Below are 16,930 nucleotides of genomic sequence, written 5' to 3'. Positions count from 1 at the left end.
CACCTTTAAAAGCAGGTGGAAGGAAAAAAAAAATATGTTTGTTAGGATCTAGATGATACCAGACAATCAGAGATCTTGTTGACATCTGATCATCTAGGGATTTCTGAAACCTGAAACCTTCGCCCCACACTTGCTCTGTGTCTCACCAATTTTTTTTTTCAGTGTCTGTCTGTGGAATATGTAACAGAGCAGTATTTTTCTGGTGTGCTCTCTTTTTCTTTCTCTCTGTTTCTCTCTGAACAAAGGGGGAAAAAAATCACTGCTTTCTGGTTACAACTCTTCTCTTCTGCAAAGTCAACGTGAAAAGAGAGGGCTGGTAGTAGCAGTGACGCAGCAACAACGCTGTCTGTGCGGACACTGCAGGCTGCAGCAGGTCAGTAAGGTAGCCAGTGTGGCCTGTCAGTTGGTTTAGAAATGGAGGTCTTTTTTATCTCTCAGTTTTGCGACAAAGGCTGGGAAACTGTATTCACTCTGGGAGTCTAGTCAAGATGAAGTGTGTGTTGTTTACTTACTTACTTCAGCCACAAGAGGCTGAAGTGAATCATTATCCCATGTTACAAATTAGGACTAAAAGCTTTCACGTTTTCTTCCAGGTGAGTTTTAATTTCTCCGTGTACTCAAAACATAAGGTACCTATATTGTGTTATGTAACGTTACTGTCACTGTTTCTCTTTGCAGACATTTTATTTTAATCAGTGATAATATAGCTATATTACAACAATACAACAACAAAAACATTTTTTTCACCTGGCAAAACTTTTTTCCCCCTGCCCGTTTCATGGATGATAAAAAGTTAAGGAAAACTTGTCCTAGCAAACCCTTTTTTCCCACCTGTGAAGTCATAAGCACAAGAGAGGAACATTAGATCAGACTTAGAAAATGAATCACCAGAATTTTTTTTTCTCACTTGCCTCTCAGGGCTTCCGTAGAAATCTCCTGTGTCTGCTTCTGACAATGTGCTGTGTGTGATATTCACAGTGCGTTTGGTTGATGTGCTGTTTGCTTACGTTCGTCTTACTGTATTTGTAGGATGTTTTGCTCTAGTATAAGCGCAGCATTATGTACATAGGTCAGTTCAATAGTCGTTTGATTATTGTATTTATGAGGCTCACGTTGAAAATGTAAGATAAGAGCTAGTGGACTGTTGTGGACACAACTTAAAACTTTTGAAGGACATTTTGTTTTATCAAATCTCAGGGTGCAATTTGTGTAAAATAAAAGGGAGCAAAGGGATATTTTTTCCACCTGGGACATATAAAATATATGACTGAGTTATACATAGTTTACAAATGTCTGTAATATTAAAATATAGAGCATGTGTAGCATAGTTAAAGCATTTGCCACATTATGCTAGCCTTCAATGAATTATAACTGCTCTCTACAGAAAGCCAGATTTGACTTTACAGTATTGCAGTTGTTTTCTTTTTTATGTTTGCATTTTCTGCTTCTTCTCTTTGTTTTTGCCTCTATCAGTGAATCATTTGCACAGTTGTTTGAGATTCACACGTTTTAGATAGGCTTGTGTCTCTCTGCCAGATCTCAAAGGCTGTGGATTTCAAAAGGTCGTGACAGCTTCTGCTGCAGCTTGTCATCTCCAGGGGCCAAATTCACAAATTTGTAGAGCTTTATTTCTGCTTCTGCAAAGGAAAATGTTTTAGAAGCTCTTTAATTGTAAGTGCAATTGTCCGTTTCCTATATTTTATTTTTCTGCCATTTGCTAGGAATGTTTTGTTGTTGATTTCTTAAGTAAGCACTCATTTTTTCACTTAAAAACCTTAGGACCAATCTGAAATGTATTTCATTGTGTAATTCTTGGGTTGGATTGTTGAAGTTGGTTGTACATGCCCACTGAAAACAAGCATTTTGCACACATCTATGACTCATTGGGACTAAAAAGGCAAATATGTCACTGTTTACATGACTAATGTAAAAAAAAAAGTGCTCATTCACTTTTGATATCTTGTCACTTGTTAAATCCAAAGCTCAATCATTGACTTCAGTTCAGTACCTAAAGCCATGATGAATTAGTCGTTTCAACAGAAAACTCAGCCGGCGGCTGAGCAGCTGATCGTTTTGTAACCAATCAATCAACAAAGAAACTTCATTATTTAAAACAGTGACATCTGACCATGGTCTGACTATTTCAGTACGACTGTTCCCCAGCAGTTTAATGCTGCCTTTGTAACAACTTCAAGAAATTATGATGAAATGAAAACTACAACCTTTAATCAAAAAAACATGTTGTAGTCTTTCTGTGAGGGTTCGTTGCATATCAGTTTATTGCATGCTTAGTATATTCCTGGTTCTTTGATAATAATTTAAAAATTAGAAAGATAAAGTTTGCTTTCATGAATTCATTTGTTGGTATTAATATACCAAATGTAGAACAGTGGTTAAGTCAAAACCACCCACCCTGATGCTGAAGAACTTCTTTACTGTATTTCCGCAGGCATAGCTTTTGGAAAGTGGCACTTGAGGTGAATTTTAGCCCAAAATAGTGTGTGGTTTCCACTAGGTGGGCAAATAAATTAAAGAAGATGACTTTGTAGGAACACAGGAAGGAAAATCTGAGGGTTGGAAATTGTCATCCTTCTGGCACGCTGTCAATTTTTCCATTAAGCATCAGAGTGTATACAGTAGGCATGGATAATGCTCCAGCTCCTGCATTAGTATATGGTTAACCAAGTCTTTATATGTGCAAATGTAGTCTACAGCTTTTACAGTCTGTAGCTTTTGATTGAAAGCTTTTTTTTTTTTTTTTGCAAAATATGTGGAGCATAAATATCTATGTTTACCTGGCTGCTTGCTTATGATTTCTTTTTTTTTTATCTCCATAAAGAGTTATCAGAATAAAGAGTGATGATTCTATGAATAATAAATAAGGTTTGAGTTATTGTGAGTGTCACCTGAAGCACCTTTGGTCTGCAAACAGCAACATGAACTTAAATGTGACTTATGTCATGTTTACTGGGTCTTATTTACTAGTGTCTTATGTTCATAGGCATCTGAACAGCTTATCATAAAGGGATAGTTAGATAGGATTTTATTGTAAAATAATTATTGTCATGGCTGGACAACCAAACTCATAATATTTCTTGTGTGATATTCAAATGGCTAAGGCAAAATATTTTTGAAAAAACATTTTTAAAGGGATAGTTAAACCAAAAATGAAAATTCAGTCAATATCTATTCACCCTCATGTTGATTGAAGGTCGTGTTTAGTTTTCCAGTCCACAAAGCACTGCTGGAGTTTCACAGGAACAGATTTTAAAATGAACAACGACTGGAAAAGAAACAACAAGAAATGCCTCCATACTGCTCGCCCGGTGTAATGTAAGTCTCCTAAAGCCCCGGCATGCTGTTCACATACATGCACACACCGTCACATCACACACCCTGTTCAGATGGTGTTGCACACACACATGATCGTGGCTCCAAACTAAGGACCTACAGTGATGAGGTGATGCATTCTTATTATAAAACTATTGATCATAGCAGTTTAAAAAGGTGGGTCAGGGCAGATATGATTTCTTAAATGCTTATTATATCTGTTACAGTTGTTATGAGAGAGGCTCCAGACTTCACCCACAGGTCTGGACATTTTTAACCCCCTCACAACAGCTGACTACCCGACTAACAGCAAACAATAAATATCTACAGTCCTTGACATGTTTTCCTGACACAAAAACCTTAAAGGGTCCCACGTCATGTGGTGTCCCGACCTACAGTAAGTATGACAATTTTACAGGAAAAATCTTGGCATTAAGTCATAATGATTACGATATAATGCATTTTGACGATGACAGCTTTATGGTCAGCATTTAGATGACAGGCCAACATACACTTAATTACACTACTTGCTTGCTCTCTGGGTTTTTCCTCCACATTTATATGGGAGCAGGATGCATTAGAAATCAACGTCCATATTCATTATGACACCATATACTTTATTGTCCCTGTAGGGAAATTGTCTAGACTGAACAAAATTAATTACCATCACCATTAAAGTGCCATTTACAAGAGGCCAAACTTTAGAGCCTCAGAGAAAGTGCAACACAAATCTTGTATGTTATCCTTCAGGTCACAAGTCTTCTCCCTTAGTAGGTCATATTTTGACCTGGTAAACAGACTTTGTGATGGACGCTTTGAGTCTTACAGATCCCTGCCGACACACCAGCAGCAAATATAGCCTCTTCATGGAATGACAAATTCGTGGGACCATGCGAATAGGTCCATAATAAATCATCATTAACAGTGAGACGCCCCTCGTTGACTCGTCCTAAAGCGTGCCCTCCGTCTGTCTGATTTACGAGCAGCGGTGTGACTCGGTGACAGATGGTCTCTGCACATCACTCATACTATTCTGGCTCATAGATTTGGTTGCATACGGTTGTAACCAAGAGTTCGCAACCTTTACCCCCATCACCTGTTCACTTTTCAGCCTTGTCGTGTCGAGAGAGATCAGACTGCTCTGGAAGCCTTGTCTTAGAGAGTTCTTGTCTTAGTTCATAACATTAATGAAAACCAGTGAAGACCTAAAGCATTTCACAAACAAACTTTACCAGATGACCACCATTTTGCATCAACTTGGATCTTTTTTTTTCATATATTGGCCTTGGTTATCGCTATGATAAACTTCAAAATGCTGTTGGCAAATTTAAAACCTCTCAGCTAGACTTGTAAGACCTGAAAAAATATAACTGTAAAAAAATGAGTTTGATTAGGACAAACCACAGAGACTCAAAGCCTCATCACTCCCAGCTAACAATTTTTATGGTATTTAACTGAATGAATGAAACTATTACTGCTGTTACCCCTGCTGCAGGGCAAAGAGTGCTGCACTACTGTTACTGTTTTATTGCCTGTCACAGCAAGTCTCTATCTTTATTTGGGTTAAATTTCTGGCAATAGAGCTGCAACTCGTGACTATTTTCATCATCAACTAATCTTTTGTTTTATTCTTTCGCACTTTATCTAAACGTTGTAGTCTGTAAAATGTCAAAATACATTGTGAAAGATAATAATCACAATTTCCAACAGGCTTTCATACTATCATAAATGAGAAAAGCAGCAAACTTACATTTAAGAATGCTTGAGAAATGACAGAAAATATTAAAGTTTATGTAAATTAATAAATATTTTTCCTGATTTTCTCACACCACAGACACATGTTATTAACCACCCAGCTAGGTTTAAATGGTAAAAAAAAAAAAAAATCACTAAGGGCATAAAATTAGATCTCAAAATCATGGAAAAAAATGACCATTCTTTTCTTTTCTGCTCTTCTGTTGGTTGTTGGAACTTAAGTGAGCTGAAGTGAACTGCTGGGCTCATTCGGCCTGAAAGTCACTGAAAGTACATTCGTAGTTGACTGTTAGAGAGGGTGAGGGGAGGGGGAGACAGTGGCGTTTGTGTGTTGGTTTGTGAGGCTTTGTGAGGGACCATGGCTCAGGCACATCACCGAGACACGTTTCAGGTTTACCCAAAAAATCCTGAGCGCAGAAACAACACTTCAACGGTCCCAGTTCAGTACCACATAGTTCTCTGTCTTTTGAGATGTTTTCAGCAACTATGTTCTAACATGTATGATGTGTTTAGAGGAAAAGCTCTGAATTGCATTTACAGAGACTTTATTCAATTATCAAAAGAATTGGCAACTAATTTTCTTTTGATCTACTAATTTATTAATCGTCTAATTGTTGCAGTTCTAGTTGTCAACAACTTGTTATGGTTGCTGAAGCAGGAGAAGAAACTTTTTGGTCCCCTACCCCCCATTTCACCCACAATGCTCCTCCAAGTGTGCATGAGAGCTATAAATAGCAGCAGCAGTGAGGAAGCCTTTGAAGCAGAGCTCTCACCAGTGTATGATCATGGTATGTGTGTTGGAAATCGGTCCATCCTCACCGCACTCAGGGTTAGGGTTCTTCAGTCTGGAACCGAGAAGTTAAGATGGCAGCTCGAGGCAAAAAATAACAGGGCTGCATTGATACACGGGACAAATCGTATCACGGCAGCATTTCCACAACATCACAACACAACTGTTACACAAATTATAACAGAATACATATTATAATTGTAATGATTGTATTGGAAACAAAGCTTCTCTTTATGATGTGACATCATATAAGTTTGAGCGGTTTTCAATTAATGATTAAATGGATAATTTGTGTTCCAGACTTGTTGGCTCCCTAATAATAATAATAATAATAATGGTCACCAACTCCCAGCCAATCATGTGAGAGTAGCATTCAACAGTCAGGACATCTGTAGCTCAGGAAGTAGACTGTGTCGTCCTCTAATCAGAAGGTCAGTTGTTCGATCCAAGGCTCCTCTAGTCTACATGTTGAAGTGTCTGGGCAAGATACTGAGTGTTCGTGTGAATGGGTTTACATAGGTGAGCTCCTGATGAGGTGGTTGACCATACGCCATTAGTGTGTGAGTGAGTGTGTGTGTGTGTGTGTGTGAATGCAGACTTGATGGTTTGAGTTGTCGGAAGACTAGAAAGGTGCTAAATAAATGCAGTCCATAAACCATTTACATTTACATGAAAGCAGGTATATATGTATGCATGTAAGGGTATGTTGCAAAAAACGGCTGCATGTGAGCCATCAGGGAAGATCTGTGACATTTATATGAAAAGTGAAAAACAAAATGGTGTTATTGTTAGCGTCTCACAAATGATGGTAGATTTGATATCTGACTTATAAATAGTGACAAACCACTCCTTTGCTTCACAACGGTTTAATTAAATTACACAGTCACAAATAAGCAAGTGTAGCAACTGGGTATCTGTGTATGTCAACATATCTACTTTTGGTAGAAAATCCAAATAAACACATATTGTCCATATTTGACTGATAAAAGCAAATGTTGAATGGAAGTACTTTCTAAGTTTTCTAGTAAGATAACAGCATTTAAGATATTTTTCAGTCTCATAGTAAAATATATGGCTCTTAAATGTATATTTTACATTTACATTGAACTGAGTTGACCAATGCATTGTGGGTACTCCACATTTACAACAGTGACATGGCGGGAGTTAATGGAGTTAATGTCTCCCAAACATTTCACATATTCAAACAGCAGTAAAAGGCTCCTTTCTTTCTTGTTCTTGTGATTTTTATTAAGTAAATTACTTGTAAACAATATCATTTGCAAGTTATCTGCTTTTCTTTCACCCACAGATATGGAAGTTTATAAAAGTCAAAACTATTGAGTGACTGCAAAGCAAATATCAGTATTAGTCCACCTTCAGTCATGTTTTAAAAAATGCAACATGCTCTGTAAGATGTAATAAAGTTTTTTTTTTTGCAAAATAATTTAAAATACCTTGTTAAAATGGCTTACATATCACTCTACACCTTCATTTAGTATTCAAGGATTCATGAATATGAAAATATGCTTCTAAGGCTCATTTATGCTTACATTAGATCTGCATTCGGACATACAGACAGAGCCTTCTGTCTGTTCACTTCGTCCATATGCATGTTCTCTGAAAGCGTACAGATAACATCATAGTCATGGGGGCAGTGTAGCCAATAGTTCAAGCAAGCAACCACAGGACACAACTTGGAAGTTCACATGTTGTGATGTATTTAATCACTGCACAGATCGCTGCCTCCACTTTTGCCTCCTTCTTGTACATAATTGCACCCTCTTCCAGAGTCAGCATATTTGTTGTTGTCAGAAACAACTTTTTCATCTACTTCGGTGTAACTTTTGACTTCGAGCAGCATCCTCCTGTGGATACATAGCTTGATATCAACATAAAGGATGCATGGAAGTATGTCAGCACTGACAGTTATATTGTTTGAAACAGACGTATGTACTTTTGTACATAAAAGGGGAGTAAATAAACTTTTTCTCATTGGCGAAAGCTTTATTTATTTTGCTGTTGGACCAGAAAGTAATTTTAGCTGGCTTGCTATGTCTTGCAATGCTGCGCTTGGTTGATGTTTGACTGTATTAGCAAATTTGTCGATTCACTAGTTTTTGATCATAAGCAATCTCATCATAACAAAAGGACATGTACGGCTGTCCATATTTACAACAGCTGCATATAAATGAATTGCAGGAGAAATGGAGACTCCTTTGCTTATCATCTTCAAAGTTGTATCCATCATGTGCAAATTCATAGCGGGAGCAGAGTAAAATTTGTTTGAGTGTCACCATATTAAACTCTTGTAAGTAATATCATACTATTTGCTCTCTCAGATTTACTTATGACCATAAGAACTATTTTTTTGGTTATGCTAATGTTTAAATGAGTATGTAATTTTAAAGCATGTTTGTAATGACCTCTCACATTTACAAGTCCTGTGAGCTGGAGAATTAAAAAAAAAAAATCCAGGTTTTGAAATCAATACTTGTTCTACATCCACTAATTTGCCCCGTGCTGCCCTTAAATCTTGACTTGAAAACTGAGCACAGCTATAATCAGTTCAGTATTCTCTCAATAGTTTTGTCCCTAATAGTCGTCCATACCTTCACATTCTAATGCATGTGGTTTCTGAGTCTTGGCTCAAAACACAGGAAGTCCCTAGATCTTCAGGTCGTCCAGCCTGCTTTTGTTATTGCTGTGCTTGCTTGACTGACTGTTTCTGCGCTGACTTTCGACAGGCATCTCAAACACAGAGCTGGAGGTTTTCCTCTCCTTCATCTCATCTCCCTCTGCTTTTCCTTTCCTCTCCACGGCCATATTGTCTCTGTTCTGCTTGTAAACCACTTTGCTGTTGTATGGGCTGTAAGCAGAGTTCGGCTCCGCCATGCTGTACTTTGAGTCCGCAGAAAAAGCCTCAGACACTGCAGGGTGACCACCGAAGTAGTTATAGTTCGGGACAAAGGGCATGACCGCCTCAGTAAGGGCCTTGGGAGCCTCAATTGCGGCCCGTGATCGTCTGTAACGAAGGCCCTGGTGGCATTTTGTGAAACCCAGATGGTACATTTCCACCAGGTTGAGCAGCAGGGAGATGCAGGCCACGGCCAGCATGAAGAGGATGAAGACTGTCTTCTCAGTGGGTCGAGAGATGTAGCAGTTCACCACATTAGGGCAAGGCCAGCGGTCACAGGTGTACATTGGCTTGAGCTCAAAACCATAGAGGAAGTATTGAGCTACAATAAAGGCCACTTCAAACAGGGTCTTGAAGATAATGTTTAAGACATAGGTACGCAGCAGTGTGCCTTGCAAACGCACGTGACCCTGGTTGTCTTTAATTGGGGGCTTCTTGGCCTTGTTGCCAAGTAACTGCTGCTGCTTTTCAATCTGGATGGCCAGGTCCTTCTCTTTCTGTTTCTCCTTCTCCTCCATGCGAACCAGATGAAGGATGTGGCCCAGATAAATGAGAGTTGGCGTGGAGACAAAGATGATCTGCATCACCCAGAAGCGGATGTGTGAAATGGGGAAGGTCTTGTCATAGCACACGTTCTGACAACCGGGCTGTTTGGTGTCACACGTGAAGCCAGACTGCTCGTCGCCCCACACCTTTTCAGCGGCAGCTCCCAGCACCAGGATACGGAAGATGAACAGCACTGTCAGCCAGACTTTACCCACGACGGTGGAGTGTTCCTGGGCGCTCTCTAGCAACTTCCCCAACAAGTTCCAGTCCCCCATACTGGCTCACAAATATAGACTCAGTTTTATCCACAAAACCAAGAGGGACACCTGTAGTATAAAGAGAGGGGAAAATGTAAAGTGTAAACATACAAGCTTTATCAGAGACAATTTTATTTTTACTTGGATGAAATAAACACACGGGAAGACACTGGCTGAGTCATTTAAACAGACTTGGTACACAATGTTTTGAAGCTGCACAATCAGGCCTTTCCTTATTCATCATTTGTTTGAACTTGCTTAATCTTCCAAAAAAATACACTTCGTACTAACAGAGAAATTTAAATCTACAATAAAATGTTTTTTTTTGGTGTCCAATATTGACTGTCCTTTTGGTCACCACCACTTCTTGAGACTGTTTAGCTGTTTATCTTGCGTTTTAGCTGCTAAATGTGCTATTATGTCCACTAGCTAGCCTCTAACATTGTCTCTAACATTGTCAGCAGGTAGCATACAGCGTGTTTTTAAAGCTTTTTAGCTAAAATCAGTTCCTCGCTGTGTCTGATAACAACATTATGAGAGCAGTGAGAATGAACAGTAGCTACAATTATGGGCTGTAAAACCAAAACAATGAGCTTAAAGAGGCTAAAATGCTCCATTAAGATGAAAGTAGGTGCATCAGAATGACCCGTTACACATTACACATTGTAATTGTCAGCCTCGTAGACAGAAAGTTACCGTTGTGTGTATGTATGTACATGTATGTTTGACTAGCTGTGTGTATCTTTTTGTTTGGTCATGTTACGTGAATCAGTTTAGAAGTTATTCACCTTTTTATAATAGGCCACTCCCACTACCAAAAACTAATCAGTTGTCCTTTGGCACAGGATAGGTCACCCCCTTTAGCCAACTGACACTTGCTAAGTCCCGCCCCTTTTTGGTCTGTGTTCCAGTAACAGCTGAACAAACTTAGTACCTCGGTCAACTTTCTCATTTTCCTATAAAAGCAACATATAGAGTCACATCCTAAGTTAGCTAATGTTAGCAAAACACTGGCTAACTAGCTAGCTAGCTTAGCAAACACTATAATGATTAATATAGATTAGCTACTTAGTTAGCTAGCTAGCATTTTTCTGACTTTAGCTAACTCAAGATGTGAATATATGTTGCTTTTAAAGGAGAAAGTTGATTTAAGTACCTAGGTTTGTCATTTGTCATTAAAACAGAGAATCGAAAGGGGCGGGACTTAGAAAGGATCAATCATCATGAACAGAGGCGAACACCTTCACAAATCAACTGACCAGCAGACAGAGCAAGCTATAGACCTGATGGTTTCAGCTAAAAATACTGATTCTAGCAGCTTTGATGAGAAATTTAGAATCAAGATTTTCTTAGATTGATGTAAATAAACCTGATATCAAATACAGAGTCTTGTGTTTTTATGCATTTTATGACACATATTTAAACTTGAGAAACATAAAATATGGGATTAATAATTTATCTGGTTCATTTTACTAATAATTTAAATTGACAATGTACGTATTTACATTATATTCAGTTTAATAAGCAGAGAAGTCAAAACAGTTTAGTCGCTGTGCAATTTACTCATGATATTCTTCTCATGATGTTCCTCCTACTACCAAAGACTACTGTACTTCAGAAAAACTGGAGGGGATTTACCAATAGAAACACTGATTGGTTGTGAATTCTCTATTTGTATTCTCAAATGTTGTGTCATGTCATGTCATGGACCGGGACACAGCTCACTGTGTGTGAGAGAAAGCCCTGGAGCAGGCTGTGGAGACTGTCAGCATCGGCATAGATCTTGTGACACAGTACCCAACAGTGCTCCTCAACTCCAGAATTAGGTTTCTAGTTTAGATTTCAGGGCCTATTGATTACAACATAGCAAAAATTAACTTCAAAAATAGTTGTACTTGTCCTTTAGAAACAGGGATCAGCGATCAGTAAATCTGAGCACCTGTTTGAAATATGTAAAGATTGTCAGCCAGGAATGAAAGGGTTTCCAAAACACTTTTCACACACTGGTAGCTGCTGTGTAATTAAAGCCTGGAGTTCATTCAGAAATTTATACCAAGCTATACAGTAATATACACTGCATATGCTGCATATGGACAAATTAAAGCTAGAAACCTAATATGTTTTTTTAAAATATTAAGTGAGACATTCAAATTAATTATGTTAGGTATCTTAATTAAAAGAAAGACATACCTGATAATGTTCATCTCCTGCAGCAGTGCAGATCCAGCGTCACTTGGTGACCAAGTCTCTTCAGTTCACAGAGAGGCCATATTCTCCTGAACCACTGAGGAAACTGTAGCGCCAAGACAAACTTCTCTCAGAGGGTTTTCACTGGAGGATCTATGATCCCGCCTGCTGCCCTCCCACTCAGACCTGATCAATGCAGTTTGTTCAACAAGCCGCCACAACTAAACCCCCGTCTGTCTGTGTCTCAGAGTGAGCACAAATGAAAACATTCCCGCTTGTACAAAAGTATAAAGCCCCTCTCCCAAGAGGTGTTTCTGTTCCACTGAGTGGCATCTCAAGGGTCCAGTGGGGATGCAGGTTAGTCTTACATGTCAGTGTGCTCTAAATATAATTCACAGGGAAGGGAGTGGCTTTGTTGTCACTCACCCTCATGGTGATGTGACCCTTGACTGTGTGGAGCGTCAGAAACTGAAGAGCCTTTCCTCAGTGCTACAGCGAGTGTTATTGCTTGCTGAATGACTGGTAATACATACATAGAAATATATACAAACTTTATCCTGCTCTTTTGTGTCATCTGAAAGTTCTTTGTTCTTTGTGTCAAATCAAAGTTTAGCCAAACGCTTCATGTTCATCATTTTGCTCCGGCGCAGACCACTTCCACTTTTGTACTATATAAAGGGTACTTTTGATACTTGTCTTGTACTTTACTCCAGTTTTTCTTCCTTCTGCAACTTCATATATTAACTTCACTGTATTTTAGAGAGAAATAACACATTTATTTGTCAGCTTTCATTTATTCAAATTTTGATCCAAAACATACAATCAGCTATAAGATATGTTGCATTGTTACAGATTATACTGATAAAATGGAAAGAAATTAGTTAAAGTTAGGTACACCTTGACATCAAATGCTCAATCAACACTTTGAAAGGAACCATTGTACCTAATAATCTTAATGTAGTAGCAATGCCTCTATATGACCTGCATAAGCAACAGAGACCACCACCAAGATCGGCTATTTCTGTACAGTTATTCTTAATGCCTGCCACCGGGTCGGATTCTCTGTCAAGTCAGATGAAACAAGCCTGTGTTTACATTTCCCAGCTAAAATTACGGTGAGATGTACGTTGAGCAGTTAAACAGAAGAAGGAAGAGATTTTGATTTTGATTTTGATTGTTTTATTTTTTATGTTCCTTGTAATGACTTTAAGTTTACCTGTACTTTAAAATGACATTCATTTTTGGATGCAGGACTTTTATTTTACAGTCTTCTATCATTATTTTTACTGAAGAAAATTGCATGTATTTCCATCATTGCCACCCGACATTGTTGCAGTTGATCGGTGACAACTTTTGCTATTAAAGCCTGATCTCTGCCATACATATCAGACAAGATGATTACTGATTAAAGCTTGGTTGGGCACTTTATTTTTGGCACAAGTGAGCAAAAATGACTTCTAAGCATCATGTATTTCAAGTTGTCTGAAAGAAAACTAGACTTCAGCTCCTCCTCTTAGCTCTGTTGTCAGGCTGTAGAAAATAGCCAGTGACAGGAGATTTTGGCCAAACTATTTGGTAAAATAGTTGATTCTTGAGTCTCATTCCCAAAACGACCTGGGAATGAAACTCAACAACCAACCATCTTTATCCAGAATCGGTTACTGCACCTTCAAAGAAATGGCTCAGCTGTGTTCTAGCTGACTTTTCTAATAGCAGAAGTGCACAGAAGCGTCATTATTTGTATCTGTATCTGTTCAAAATTATATTTCTCTGTGTCTGCGTTAGTGTAGAGGACTGGAAGTGGGTGTGGTTTGTACCAAAAGTAATGTAGTAGTAGTAATATTAATAAGTAATATTCATCGACAATTTAATTGTTGTGCCTTCAAAGTATCAAGTTGATCTAATATAGGTTTATTAATTATTTATATCAAACTATAAGACCCCCTTAACTGGGGGGCACTGTGCAATAAGACAGTGAAAACTGACAAAAGACTGGAACTGGAAATAGAAAGTCTTTACAGTAAAGATATATAGAAAAATATATTAGTTGAAGGGCATAATCTTGTATTGTGTTCATGTTTCTTTATGTATTAATCTTACTGCAGTTCACAGTATTAGAATATTACACATATGTATTAATATTACAATATATCATAATAATATTATAATATTAAGATTAAATACTTCTACTACTACTACTTAAATTCTTTCATATTTCGTTATATTTTGGTAATTATTTTCATAGAAATAACAAACAACTCTGGGGAGAAGAAATATCTGTTTCTATTGAATAATTTGTGTTTTGCCAAATAAAATATTGATGATCCAATAACTGATGATCATTTGCTTCAAAGATGCACTCAAAACACGTGGATGGGATTAAGAGAGCCCACAAATAACATGAACTTTGCTCACACACAGACACTAATCACAGACAAGAATAACAGTTTGGAGGAATGTGTTTTTGGTACAGTGCTGCTAATATGCTTCCTGTCAATCTGAACTCTATAGATGGCGTGTGCAGACTGATTCAATCGTTCCATAAAAAGAGAGGTGCCCTCATGCTGGGCCACGGCAGGTCCAGCTGTCCACGCCGGGGTCAACCATTCACCCACGCACTGACCCCTTACACGGCGAGGCTATTGATAACCAAAAACTCTGCACTCTGGCCTTCAAAAGGAGAACTTAATCAGACGGAGACATTTCCTCACAGGTGGCATCACGGCTCCGAGGAGCTCTCATCTAAAGATGGTGACGCCACCATTAAATGTGTGATGAAATTTCATTTACCGTTTTTTCCCAGTCACATCACTGACAGCTGAGAAGAAACACAGAAAGTGGCACTGCTGTGACAGCAGTTTAATTTCATTTTGCAGATAACTGCTGCTCTCTGGTGATAGGAAAGATATTACATGGGTTATGCTTTGTATTAAATTCCTTATGTTAATAAGTTATTAAAAATTATTTATTAACCTTTGAAGTGCTTTGTTCTTGCTTTAGATCCAGTAGCTGCAAAAAGTATAGTTAATAAATGAAAACTAAAGTATGTATTTATCTTAATAAGCCAACAAAAAAGAGAAGTAAAGGTTTAATTACATAATAGGTAGTTAGTAAAACTCAACAAATGTGTTTGTAATGCTATTAGAAACAGTTATGAGAGTCATAATCATATAGTTAACATTCTAAAGAATCTATAAACTGTTAAGTTTCTTAACATTTCTATAAGCGTTTAGTGACTGTGTAAGTGTTTACGTTTCTTATAATCTAACAATAAACGTGCATGTGATGTTATTAACATTTATAGGGTCTTATTAAAACACAATATAATAAGTGCATAATGAATTATTCATTAATACTAACAAGGCATTATTGTCTGTTTAGATCCAGTGGCTGCAAAAAAACATCATAAATGCACAATAAGGTGTGTAATTAATGTTAATGAAGTAGAAGTGAAACCTGAGTAAAGATTTAAGAAATACAAAATAGGTAAATTAGATAAATTCAATGACTGTCTTATGTAATGATATTACTGTTACAAAGAATTTCAGATGGCTTTTATTAATGTTATTCAGTAGTCTATAAACTGATAACAAAAGTGCTTCTAAATGTCTTATTAACAGACGTATGATGTTATTATTAACACTTATATAGTATTATTAACTAATGATTAATAATGTTAATAAAAAATCTTATGACGTTCTTACTACCTATTAAAAAAACACTTATTAAAAGGACCATTACACCATTACATGAAATATTTCCATTTAGTCAGGACAATCCTATGAAAATACATAAACAGCTTACAGCTTGTTGGAACAATCCTGCTGGACTCATACTGGACAGTTTAAGAAGCCATTTCACAAGAGTCATTTCATTTTTAAATCATACTTTGGACTTGGTGAGAAAACCAAGTAAAAATTACACAGTTACACAAACTCTGGTTGATTTTATTCTGCTATATATTGACAATATATAAACATCCAGCTTTAAAATAAATACATTTATATAACATGTTTAGCGATCAGTAAACTTCAAAATAAAGTTTGCGGTTCAAGTTTTTTTTTCCTGTTAGTTATTGCTTTGTTTACACCTGAAGGAACTGTTTAGTCACCAAAGTAAAGAATCTGTATTAAACAAACACAGTATCATTTAACATCCATGAAATGCAACATTTTCTCCATGTATTAGTATGACATCTCACTGGTAACAGCTGTGAAAAGGCTGTAAATCCTCGGGTCAATTAGATTCACTTTATAGTGACAGAAACAGAACATGATTACTAAAAATTCCCTAAATATCACCAAACCTCATATTTCCGGCACACTTTTCTGATGCAGTGGGATGATTTTAAATAGCATGTGACAAGAAGTGACATTTCATTATTTAAAGTCAATGTCAAGTCAATGACAAGGAAAGCCTATATGATCAGTTTGAATATTGCATCATAAAATGTTACTTAAAGGCCCAGTGTGTAAAATTTAGTGGGATCTATTGGCACAATGTGGCAGAAATAGAAAGTATGTTTGCATTAGTGTATAGTCACCTGAAAATAAGAATTGTGTTTTTGTTATTTCTGCAGATATCAGGCCTGGTTCCAGAAGAAAATGACTGGAGGTGCATCTGAAAGTGGTGGGGGTTCACTAGTGTCTACAGTGTGGGTGGCAACAGCGCTGAAAAATAGTAAGCGTTACGATCCGGTCCAGTGCTGTTACACACAACCGCTCACTGTGTTTACTTTCATTTAATCACCTGAAAACAACACCAGGCTGCTACAGTATGACCATATAGACCTCTACAGACAACAGACTAGGCAGTTATAACCAATGACATAAATAAAGATTGATAGTGTATCTCTATTTCCTCCCTTTGTACATAAATTAAGGCAACATATCCCAGATATGAGCACTGCCATCTTGCACTGGTGACACCATTTGGAGCCAGAATCTGTGCAGTAGTGATCAGGGCTGGAGCTTCACTTTTGAGTTGCCCCCCATACAGAGCTCAGCTGTCAATCATGATGTGAAACATGCTTTTCATAGCATCAAATAATGAATTACGACAAAACTTATTAGAAAAATGAACATCAGCCTGATAAGAACTAAAATTACATAAACTGTCACAAAAATTTTCTTTGAAGTATTAGTTTGGCCC

The 16,930-nt window shown here is 37.5% G+C and overlaps 1 protein-coding gene across 1 annotated transcript; it reads right to left on the bottom strand.

The window, feature by feature from the left end:
* Positions 1 to 8,431: 8,431 nt before the first annotated feature.
* Positions 8,432 to 12,124, bottom strand: gja2 (gap junction protein, alpha 2). Its single transcript, XM_084730926.1, has 2 exons — positions 11,783 to 12,124; positions 8,432 to 9,661 (listed from the first exon to the last, which is right to left on the bottom strand). Exon 2 carries the CDS (start codon positions 9,608 to 9,610, stop codon positions 8,540 to 8,542), a length of 1,071 nt encoding a protein of 356 aa, XP_084587052.1. The 5' UTR covers positions 9,611 to 9,661; positions 11,783 to 12,124; the 3' UTR covers positions 8,432 to 8,539.
* Positions 12,125 to 16,930: the final 4,806 nt, after the last annotated feature.

The sequence above is a fragment of the Lutjanus erythropterus genome, chromosome 11 (genome assembly GCF_056507025.1).
Source record: "Lutjanus erythropterus isolate fLutEry1 chromosome 11, fLutEry1.hap2, whole genome shotgun sequence".
NCBI lineage: Eukaryota > Metazoa > Chordata > Actinopteri > Lutjaniformes > Lutjanidae > Lutjanus > Lutjanus erythropterus.
This window is presented reverse-complemented; position numbering and strand designations above follow the sequence as displayed.